We start from the raw sequence: 12,531 nt of genomic DNA, 5'->3' as shown, positions 1-12,531 counted from the left end.
TATATTGACTATGGTGGACACCAAAATGAAAATAGTGCTGATCTGGCATCCAATATAGTGACTATGGTGGACACCAAAATGAAAATAGTGCTGATCTGGCATCCAATATAGTGACTATGGTGGACACCAGAATGAAAATAGTGCTAATCTGGCATCCAATATATTGACTATGGTGGACACCAAAATGAAAATAGTGCTGATCTGGCATCCAATATAGTGACTATGGCGGACACCAAAATGAAAATAGTGCTGATCTGGCATCCAATATATTGACTATGGTGGACACCAAAATGAAAATAGTGCTAATCTGGCATCCAATATAGTGACTATGGTGGACACCAAAATGAAAATAGTGCTGATCTGGCATCCAATATAGTGACTATGGTGGACACCAAAATGAAAATAGTGCTGATCTGGCATCCAATATATTGACTATGGTGGACACCAGAATGAAAATAGTGCTAATCTGGCATCCAATATAGTGACTATGGTGGACACCAAAATGAAAATAGTGCTGATCTGGCATCCAATATAGTGACTATGGTGGACACCAAAATGAAAATAGTACTAATCTGGCATCCAATATAGTGATTATAGTGGACACCAAAAATGAAAATAGTGCTGATCTGGCATCCAATATAGTGATTATAGTGGACACCAAAAATGAAAATAGTGCTGATCTGGCATCCAATATAGTGATTATAGTGGACACCAAAAATGAAAATAGTGCTGATCTGGCATCCAATATAGTGATTATAGTGGACACCAAAAATGAAAATAGTGCTGATCTGGCATCCAATATAGTGATTATAGTGGACACCAAAAATGAAAATAGTGCTGATCTGGCATCCAATATAGTGACTATGGTGGACACCAAAATGAAAATAGTACTAATCTGGCATCCAATATAGTGATTATAGTGGACACCAAAAATGAAAATAGTGCTGATCTGGCATCCAATATAGTGACTATGGTGGACACCAAAATGAAAATAGTACTAATCTGGCATCCAATATATTGACTATGGTGGACACCAAAAATGAAAATAGTGCTGATCTGGCATCCAATATAGTGACTATGGTGGACACCAAAATGAAAATAGTACTAATCTGGCATCCAATATATTGACTATGGTGGACACCAAAAATGAAAATAGTGCTGATCTGGCATCCAATATAGTGACTATGGTGGACACCAAAATGAAAATAGTGCTGATCTGGCATCCAATATAGTGACTATGGTGGACACCAAAAATGAAAATAGTGCTGATCTGGCATCCAATATAGTGACTATGGTGGACACCAAAATGAAAATAGTACTAATCTGGCATCCAATATAGTGATTATAGTGGACACCAAAATGAAAATAGTGCTGATCTGGCATCCAATATAGTGATTATAGTGGACACCAAAATGAAAATAGTGCTGATCTGACATCTAGTAAGGTCAATATGCCTTCACTAGAAGACTTCTTACTGTGTCTAGTTGGTTCTGAATGAAAATAATGCCAAACTGACATACATTATGTCCACTATGGTGACCATCTTGAAAGTCTTGTTATCGCTACTCCACCTGAATTGATACTCATATTGAAATGGAATTTTTACCGAAAGACTTGCAATATATAGTTCGTCCTAAACAAAATTTGTGCCAATCTTACATTTGATATGGCTGCCATGATTCCCATCTTGGATACTTCATTACAACTTCTCCTGCATGGATAGTCATATTGACATGGGATTTTCACCAAAAGATTTTTAATGATGTCTGCTCGATTTAGAATTAAAATGGTGCTAGTCTAAAAATTTTGAAAGTGACTTGTCTTGGAGGTGAAAGGTGATATTTCATTTTAGAGTAATTTCTGTATACAGGGTTTTAAAATAAGATATCTATGAAGTTTAGTTTTTTTGTTTTTTTTTTGACTGTAGTCACCTTAATGGTAGTTGGTGCATTTGTTTTGAGCCTTATTTATTTTTCATTCCAGCCTGAATTTTACCAAGTATGTCATACAAAAGCAGACTATGATGAACATGGACCTAGTATATGTCGTCACAACCCTGTGTTTGGAACAATGTCATAGAGCCACCATGTTTCATCTAGACACTATACAATTCCATTTTATATATTTCTCTAATAGACATGCTGGACATTTGGTGCACACATTTTCTTGTCGAGTAGAGGGAAAAAGATATGCAAGCTTCTGCAAATGAGAAAAGATTGTTCATTGATATTGATGATGATGGTAATGATGATGGTGATGTGATAGGGTTACATGTGTATGTGTATACTAATAAAGCAAGCTTCTTGACAGATTTTGCTACTTTTACATGAAAACAAGTAGACTAAGGGGGGGAAATATATCTAAATCTGTATTTTTATATACTTGTCAGTGTACGATATGTAGCTAATAGCTTTCTTATACCATCAGCTGAAAGAAGTATGAGATGAAATGGCATCAATATCTGTGTATTGATATATATAATCTGTGGTCAAATCCATCGAACTGTGTGTATATCTCTATATATATATATATATATATGAAATGTACTTAATACTGATAAGACAGGTAGATGACAGTAATTTTTATCTCCAAATTTCTTTACGTGAAGTTCATTGAGGAGTCAATTTTGACTCACCTAGCCATAATGGATCCTTCATCCATCATCTATTCGCAATTTACAACTTATGAAAAAATGCTTGACTGGTCTGCAAATAAAAACAGAGCATGCAGTCATCAGGTCCCTTTGAGATGGATGCTGATGCATTATTCAGTATGGCCACCTTTGCTAAAAATAGAAAAACCTTTCAACAACTTCTTCAAACTGCTCTTCATAATTTTACAGTGTTTGACATAAAGTCAAGTCTTACAGTCTGGTTCAGATGATGACTTCAGCCATCAAATATGGCCACCTTTACTAAAAACAGATCAACTTTTAAATTACTTCTTTAAAAAAAATCCACTTAATTGGACCAGATTTGACAGAAAGCATCCTGGGATAGATTGTTGGTGTGTTTATACAAAATGAGGCTAATCTACAATCAGAAATGGTTGCTGTTACTAAATAGAAATTTTTATACTGCTTTTTTTTTCTGCACACAAACTGCTATACAGAAATTTGACAAAACATTTTGGCATTGAGCTCTTTCAAGTTTATAGAAATGATGCTAATTTTTGCATTCAAATATGGCTGCCATTACTTAAAATAGAAGTTTCTTAACTGGTTCTGAAAAACTACACCGAATTTGACCAAATTGGACAGAACAATATTGGCAGGAAGGGTTTTTAATTTTGTAAAAATGATGCCAATCTGCATCTAATATGACAGCTGCTACTAAAAACAAAAATACTTTTAAATAACTTCTAAAAGGCTACTTGAAAGAATTTTACCGAGTTTGACAGAAGGCATCCTGGCTCAAAGACGTTTCACGTTTATGGAAATGATGGTGATCCACCTTCAGGATTATTAGCAGACGCAGCTGTTTCTAAACAAAAAAATGCCTATGAAACTCCGACAGACTTTGAAAGAAGTCTTTTCATAGAGGTAATTCAGTGTTGGTAAAATGCTGTTGATTAGCATCAAATATGGATGAAAATACAAAACTTGAAACAATTGTTTTATAATGTATGTAGTCAACAGCACTGGAAGAAATTTCCTTAAAAAGTAAATTACGGACCTTAAACTTTTTGTCAACTTCTTGGGCATTTGGCTTTTATGCAATATTTTTGCTTATGTACCATTACATTTAGTGCCTTCCACTCATTATCAAATGGCACAGCATCACTATAACATGTCGAGGTTTAGAAAATAAGTGAGAGGAATTCTTTTTTATGAAAAAATTCTAACATTTAAAGGTTTCTGTTAAATATATGCATGTATTCTTGAACATAAAATAATTGGGATACCCATGACTGAAAAAGAAATAGGCTGACTTTGTTTTTCCAATTACCTGTATAATATTTTGTTTTGCAAGCTAATAATACAACTTGTTTTCATAAATCTATTGCAAATCATGTCCCTTTCAAAGCATAAGATAAAAGTTGCTATTGATTTAGGGAATTGATGAATCCCCAAACTTCACCTATCCTATTGTTGTTTATTTTATATTCTAATTGGCTTATGCTGGTATTGTCCCAGGTAATGTCTTATGCATTATTCAATGACATCTGTTTTGCTTATATTGTCTGCCCTTATGGTTATAAACCTGAGCAGTTTGTACTTACTGTACAATATGTCTACAGTTTGTATGAAATAACTTTATTATTTATTCAAATTGTTTTAAAGTTTAACTACCATTCAAAAAATGTCTCTTTAAAACAGGGATAACATTTTCATAGGATGATAAGGACTTTTAATAGGATGTACTGTACTAATGAGTAAATGTGGGTATCTCATTTCTGGCAATTTGTTAGGTTTAAATTTACCTCTGTTAAATTGTTTCGGTTTTGTTTCATCTTAAAACAGTACCTAATTTGGTTGAAGAGCAGTGTGCACCCATCTGCAAACAGTGAAGACCAAGAACCTGTCTTGGCATAAAGCACCATAAGAACATGATTTTCACTGTTCATTATTCTTAGAATTAAGATTGAACAGTGTTTGATATCATGACAGATCTAAGTCTGTCCTGATGCTTATTGCTTCCCCATTGTATTGCTGTTCTATGATGCTTATAGGAACAGCACTGTACATTCTGTTTTGGGGATCAGCACTGTACATTATGCTTAGAATTATTAGTGAATAGTGCATTATGCCATATCAGATCTGGGTGTATGCTGATACTTACCCTGGCCAGCCAGGGGCAGCTACATTGTGTCCTTGAAGATGTCATTTTGTTCCCATTTCCCTGGTGTGATGTAGCCATTCATGTTTTCAAAGTGCATTTTAAACCAACCGACCAAGGAAACAACTATGCTGCTTCATGGGTCCATTGGTCCATTTGGTCCCTTGCTAAAGTGATGTTCAGGGAAGCATATCAGGGTTTAATGCAAGCAAACAGTGTATTATGCCATATTTCGATGTGTCGATACACATTTACATTGATCCCTCGTCATAACACTGTTCAGGGTAGCAGATTGGGGTCTTCACTGTTTATTATTATTATTAATGAACATTGCATTATGCCATGACATATCTTTGTTTATTCTGATATACTGGTCCCTCACAATAAAGAACATATCTTGGTCTATACTGATACACTAATCCCTCACAATAAAGCCATTTAGTGGAGCCATAAAGTGTACAGTTATGTAGTAGAGTTCACCATATACTGAGGTATATAATAATCAAAAGTAAAGTTTTTCATGGAATCCTTGACCAAATCCTCGATAAACTAAGGTGTATTATAGTGAGGGGCCACTGCACATTATAATAAATCGGATGTAAAAGGTCAGCTTTACAACAATAGACAATATGCTTGGCTAATTATAATCATAGATAGAATTTTCCAGTTCTCTAAATTGTTTTAAATTCTTGTCATACTGGTTTCTAGTATTAATGTATCCCTTATTTACATACACCATGGTGGTTCCTTCCCTAGTGTAAGAGGACTCTGGAGTCTGCCCTCCCTAGCTGGAACCCTGTACTCTTAAGAGTGCATGATGAGTTTTGGGGCTGCCCCTAAACTCTTCAAGTTTTAATACATTGCATGAGTTGACATTCTAAAGGTGCAATATCATCATCAACCTGGCATCATTTACTTGTGTTTCATTTGTAATGCAAATATTATCTTAAATACTCTATTGTAAATCTCCCTCATAAGAGACTTTACCATGTTTTTTATGTTTGGACATTCAGGAAGCACCATGCACTGACTAGTGGTCTAAGGGTGACAAAAGTACTTGAAAAATGTACATTTCTAAATGCTGAGTTGAGTTCCAAAATGGTGTTTATGCAGTCTTCATGGTTGTCACGCTTCTTCCTAATTGTAACATCTATCATACACAACAGCTTGAATCTGTTTTATATAGCTCAGATACAGGTAAAAATGAAAGGGTAAGTATCCTAGGTGTATATTGAGACTATTTTAAAGCCATTTATTCAAGATAATGTGCATTTTATGCAAGGAGCTACAAGTTATTTGTGCCTTCTACATTTGTCCTTTCAATTGTGAGGGTAGAAGATGTGAGAAGTAACGTACCAGGGCACTGGACTCTTTCCTTCTTTATGAAGAAATATTTTCTCACAGCTTATTAGCCAGGACCTTATTGTCTTCCCTTTTGTGACATTCATTGCAGGTGGGACAAAACTTAGGGACCTTTATAGCAGTTCATTTATCTTTTAGTCTGTCCAGCATAAACTTATTTTTAGGGCAATATCTTTTGTTTTATTCAGGGGAGCATCATCAGACTTTGCCAGCAAATGCATGAGAGGGGAAGGCTGTCCCTAGAAATTAAAGGTCAATTGACTGGAAGGTCAAGGTCATATGGAGTACTTATTTAAATTTTTGGTTGGTGATTAATGGTTAAGATTTTTGGTCATGATAGTACTTTTGTTGTCATGGAGATATGTACAGACATAGTAAAACTGTTTCACCTTGGTATATAAATACGGATATGGTGTAGAAGTCAAAACATCAATGGTCAACATTTCCCATGGGGGGGGGGCATTTGTATCATGTATCTCTATATAGGCATTAGATTTTTAACCAGATTCACCATTGTACACCATGCATTGTTGGGGATTCTTGATCTAGGCATTAAAAGTCAAGATCACTTGTAAATTGTTTAGTTTTTGCAATTACATGTAATTGTTATGAGCTTTATGAAAAGGCTATGTTTTCTGCAGCCATACATGTATTTTTTTTTTCTATGTTACATATTATAAGCAGACTTGGGTGGTTTAAAGGTTAAGGTGACTAGAAGTGTTTAGTCCTGTGTTAATAGGGATGCAGTGACAGCTTCATAGGTTAGATAGTAAAATTACATATTCTTTATAATGGCAGTCTCAAAAAAGTCATGGTAAATGTATTGTATTTTTCTGGTCTCTCTTCATAGCTTTTGGTATGAACATATAATTTTGTTTGCAGTCCTTGACACTGAACCATTTTGGTAACCATGGTAACTTTAATAAGATGTCTGCTGCTTGTATACTGTTTTGAAGATATTTAAAAAGCGGGTTGTTTGTAATCTGAAAAATTTCCTGTTATTCTCACTTGCTCAGTGGATCGGTTTGGTTGCCAGTTGCAGCTTCTTTAGTGAGATCATGAAGTCAAATAGAGTTAAATAAATATGATTTGGTGTTTAGAGGCCATGTGATGCACTGGGTCAAATGTAGTCTCTTGAACTTAAGAAATAAAATGCTTTACAAAACATGAATTTGAATACTTTTCGATGTAGAACAAACATTTTCAAAATGCCAACAGATGTTGCATGTACAGGAAACCAGTCTGCGCCCTAAAAACCATAGAAAAAAAACCCCATTGTCCATAGTGACAGAATATTAATTACCATACAGAATCAGTCTCCATGTGTGAAGTCACTAGACAGAGATGGATCACATTTGCAAGAACATCAGCATTGTTGAAATCAGGTGTCAAATGGTTAATAGATTCCAAAGGGTACAGCTTATTCAGCTAAGCACATGAATTTAGGTACAGGTTTTATGTACAAATCCAGTGTTAAATGCAGGTAGTTTTTCTTTTTAAACATTGGTCTATAGCACTGACAGTTAGGTCTGTTTGATATCCAGGTAAACAAAGCAACTTTACCTCATTCCAAATGAACTGCTTTTTTGTACCATAAATTATCTTACATTGTATTAGTTACTATAACAGTACATGTCTCAAAAATATGAATACTTTGGACAAATGTATATTTAATATAATTTCATTCTAATTACAGGTTAAACATGAAATAAATACCTATTTTTAATTACAGGTTAAATTTGAAATTGTTACATACAATTTTGAATGGAAAACAGAAAACTGTACTTGTATATGTAACAAGGTCTGTGCTTACAGTAAATCAGGTCAAAATAATATTGTAACGATTGAAGAAAAAATTTACAGTGACTATATAAATGACTAATAAAAATGGGAAACAAAGCGTTTCTTTTCTTTATTTTTTGTAGGTAATGTGCAGGACTGTGAATCAGCAGATCGCATGTTTAAACCTAATAACATTTATTCATTTGTGAACATGGGCATTTTTAAAATACACATCACTTGCACACCCACATTTTTCTCTCTACCTCCCCCCCCCCACCACAATTGCTGTCCCTATGGTAAGATCACTAGGGCTAACAAAGAGCCAAAGTCAACTGTATATGTTAGTTTGTCTTTTAATGCTTGCTGTTGCTCAAAAATGTGTAAAAGTATAGTAATTAATAAGGTGGGAACTCTGTAGTTTTTAAGTCATGACCCAGGGGTCACATGAAAAACCACCCTCCAGTCTGACATGTTGACACTTGAATTGGTGTCAGAGATAGTAATTTTCTGAAATGTTGGTAGTCTCCAGTTTTGTGAGTTATTTATATTTTTTGCAAAACAAGGCCATTCCAAGGGGCTGTGTCAAAATTGTAAAACCATCCTGCACATCCACACATTACACCTAATAATATCCAACGTGTTGAAGTCTGTTTTAAATGGTATTCATGGTTTTGAAAGGTTGAACATCACAGCCACTGAATAAAAAAAATGTTTTCCATACAATAACTTTTCTACATCATGTGCCAGGACCAAATTTGTGAGTAACTTGTACCTGATATAAGGAAAAAGCCTATCAATTTGGAGGTCAAAGTTCAAGGTCACTGACAGATTTTTTATGTGAAAAAAATGATGTTTCTGCAACTAGTTTAGTTTTAGAGTCAAAATGTCAAAATTTCAAGTCATTTTACCCCAAAGAAAAATGTTTAGATAGCAGTGATACATTACCTGCTGTTACTATATTGCTTTAATTTCCTGGTACAAGTCAACAGTACATGTATAAGGTGAATTCCATCCTCCAGTTAGTTATGAAGGTCTAGAACAAAATTAAGCATAGACCCAGTCTGATACCCGAGTCCTGTCTGTCGTTTTTGCTTATGTGGTTGACAAATGTCTCCAGGCACATTAAGATTTTCGTTATTTCTAGTGTCTTTTGCATATTTTCCTTCCCCTTCAAGCCATCTGCGTTCTGCATTGGACATTCCCCCAAGTCCTTGTATTTTTTACATGTATACCCCATTTAGCTATTTTGAAGGTTTCTGTGCATCTGCAAGCTAAGTGTTGTTTGTATAACTTTTAACCCCTTGTGGGTATCTATATTAGCGTAGGTATTACCCCATACAAATTTGTTGTACTTTTAAGTTGGCCTTTAAGCATTCCGCAAGATGTTGGCAAATGCAACCACAAAAAGGCTTATTGGGAGTCTCACCTTGCCTACTTTGCATGTACTTGCATGGGTAAATGTCCTTTCCGTGTGATAGGGCCAGATGAGGTGTAGGATTTGGCAGAAAGCCGAAGCTCCTGTTTTGCCAGGAAGACCTTTTTTTCTTCTTCTGATTAACGATGTCAGATCTCGGGAGGAATCCATAGCACTTATCGCATCAAGAAAGTCATCAGCATCTGCAAGAGTCCTACAATTCTGGTAGCCATTTTAGCTCTGCAGCGAAGTTAAGGCAATCTATATTATTAAAATATGTCGAGTTTTCTGGATAGGGACTACTTGAGCAAGTCTCCATTGCATGACCTGTCGATCAGTGAGCTGGCACTGGCTATATGCACTAATCAGGCACTGGGCAGGGTGATAAAAACTGGTTAAGAGGCATCTATCACCTGGCAGCATGGGCATCAGTCAGTATACACCATTAACAAGGCAGTGGGTTTAGACACCAGGCAAAGGCACAGCAATGAATATTGATAACTTAGTGTCTTTCTGTGGGCATTGATCACTGGGCAATGTGATGAATGCCTGTTACCAGTCACATAGTACCAGTCACAGGGAAGATCACAGGGCACCAGTTGGAAATACTTGTTACAGATCATCTGTCTATGGAGTAATGAACGAAACCGGATGGAGAGCCTCTTTCCCTGTTTCGATTCAATCCCTATGAGGCTTGTTGTCTGGAATGTCTCCTTTTACTCACCCCACCCCCAACATACATATTGGTCTCTGGCATGGACAGGCATTGGGCCTGGGCCACTCCCACCCAGCCCAGCCCTTTCGGCTTCGTTATCGAAAGAAGTGGGAAAGGATCGCCACTCATATCGTTCTGTAACAAGAGAGAATGAAACGGTAGTATTGTCTCGCCCCGTCAGACGAGCCTTCCAGGTCTTCGGACAACATGATCCTCTCCAATTTGGTGAGGCTTTAATGTGCTCAGAATAAATACTGCTGCTTTCCCACGGTGAAGGGCATTGCCAAGAAATTTCAGACCCGGCCAAGAGACATCCAGACAGCAGTTTGTCCCATTGGAACCTAGTGTCAGTGTTGAGCACAAGGTGCATTCGTCTGCTTTCCCACTCGAGCCCCTTGACCTTGATTCGAGAGCGTCCCTTGTGTGGATATCAAAGGGAAATTGGACCCGCATCATTATTAGTACCATACCCACACAACAAAAGAAGGTCACTGTGACCTTCATTTCAAGTTACCTTTCTTATGTCACGTGTTTAGGCTTGAATAAATAGTAACACAAGAAAGTTAAAATAACAAGCTTTGAAAAAATACAATAATCTATTTCCCTGGAAAAATTCTGTAAAACTGAAAAAACTATGAACTTACGGTTTTATAGAATCAAATCCAACATTAATCCAAGAATAATCATTTTAGCAGTCCTAAAAACAAAACGTTCTACTGATTTCACGTTCGAATCCTGACAAAGAATCCAAGATGGAAGACGATGATGTATGGTGAAATCAGTCGTGTTGAAGTCTACAGTTCCTTGTAGAAACAAGAATTATCACTCCGGTTTCTGATAGCTGAATAAATTTTGATACAAACTGTCCTTGTTCCCCAATGTTACATGAGCACCCATATTTTCCAGAAAAATAACAATTAATCCTTTTGAATCCAAGTAATTTGAAATAAATCCAAAAAAAGTAATTTGAAATAACTCCGAACAGCACAACATACAACAGCTTAACAACCCAGCTCTACTGAAATTAAGTCTCCAAAACGTGAGTTATATCGTCTTAACGTAAACAAGGGGTCACGTGATCATTTTTTCGAAGGGTATGGAAGACAAGTACTTGTTAAAGATCACGTTTACCCAGTGTGACCCTGACGAAAACCAATCAATTTACTCTAAGAAATAAAAAATAAGAAAGATTGTTTACATCTTAAGCATAAATTCCCATCATGACCTTGAAAACAATCAATCATTTTTAAATAAAGATAGAACTTATTTACGTGATTGCCACAAATTCTGAAACAAGGTCAGGATTTAGATCAACACCTGGTGTTTATAAACTAACAGTCAAGGTCAAACTATTTTCTGAAAGTAAGTATCATCTCTAGTGAATAAAGTTACATTACAATAACATGTAATGAAAAATATTAAAAAATAAAACTGACAAACAATTGAAATTAATATATATTAAATCAGATATAATATCTAATATAAATAACACTTTCCCCCATAAAGAAAAAGAAAGATTACACAATGTACACGAAATAATACATTGTTATACACGGGAAAGTGCGTCTGCTATTAAATTTATCTTTTCCTTGATGTGCCTGATGTCAAGATTATATTCCTGTAACAACAAAATGCACCTTAGTAGTCTTTGATTTTTATTTTTTATCTTGCCGATGAAAGTAAGTGGGGTTGTGGTCACTAAATACAATAATCTAGGAAGGAGCTGAACTAAGGTAAACTTAAAAATGTTGTAATGCCAATATCAACGCCAAACATTCCTTCTCGATTGTTGAATAATTTATTTGGTGCTTATTTAATTTCTTAGAAAAATAGCACACTGGATGATCAATATCATTTTCATCTTCTTGAATCTTAACTGCTCCAACCCCAACATCACTTGCATCAACAGACAGTTTAAATGATTGGCTGAAATTGGGAGCCATAAAAACTGGCGCGCTTTTAAGTATGGCTTTTAACTTGTCAAAAGCCTCCTGACATTTTTCAGTCCAAAGGAACATATTTTTCTTACTCAATAAATTTGTCAGGGTTTCAGCAATTATAGAAAAATTGGAACAAAATTTTCGATAGTATCCGGCCATACCTAAAATTCGCATCAGTTGCTTTTTATTAACAGGCACGGGAAATTTAGAGATAGCCTTGACCTTAGCATCTATAGGTTTAACTTGTCTATGTCCCACGATGTGTCCTAGAAAAGTTAAACTAGCATGGCAGAACTCGCTTTTAGATAAATTAATTGTCAAACATGTATCTGTAAGTCTGTCAAAGAATTTCCGAATTGTTGCCAAATGTTCTTTCCAGGAGTCGTTGTAGATGATGACATCATCGATGTAAACATCACAATTGTCTAGACCAGAGGTGATCATATTCATGAGGCGTTGAAATATACTCGGCGACCCTTTCATCCCAAACGGTATTACTTTATATTGGTAAAGACATCTGGAGTCACAAATGCCGAAATT

General features: G+C 35.6%; 1 protein-coding gene across 2 annotated transcripts in view; it reads left to right on the top strand.

The window, feature by feature from the left end:
- Positions 1-8,039, top strand: part of LOC149776438 (actin-related protein 3) — a 37,139-nt gene extending 29,100 nt beyond the window's left edge. For both annotated transcript variants that reach the window (XM_089940851.1, XM_089940850.1), the window contains exon 11: positions 1,984-8,039. In XM_089940851.1, the coding sequence (XP_089796977.1) occupies positions 1,984-2,079 (96 nt within the window). In that variant the 3' untranslated portion in view covers positions 2,080-8,039. The remainder of the gene's footprint in view (positions 1-1,983) is intronic.
- The last annotated feature ends 4,492 nt before the right edge of the window (positions 8,040-12,531 follow it).

This window comes from Sinohyriopsis cumingii, chromosome 18 (assembly GCF_028554795.1).
Source record: "Sinohyriopsis cumingii isolate HCF-2022 chromosome 18, ASM2855479v2, whole genome shotgun sequence".
Lineage (NCBI taxonomy): Eukaryota > Metazoa > Mollusca > Bivalvia > Unionida > Unionidae > Sinohyriopsis > Sinohyriopsis cumingii.
Note: the sequence above shows the minus strand (reverse complement) of the source record. Positions and strands in the feature narration are given on the sequence as shown.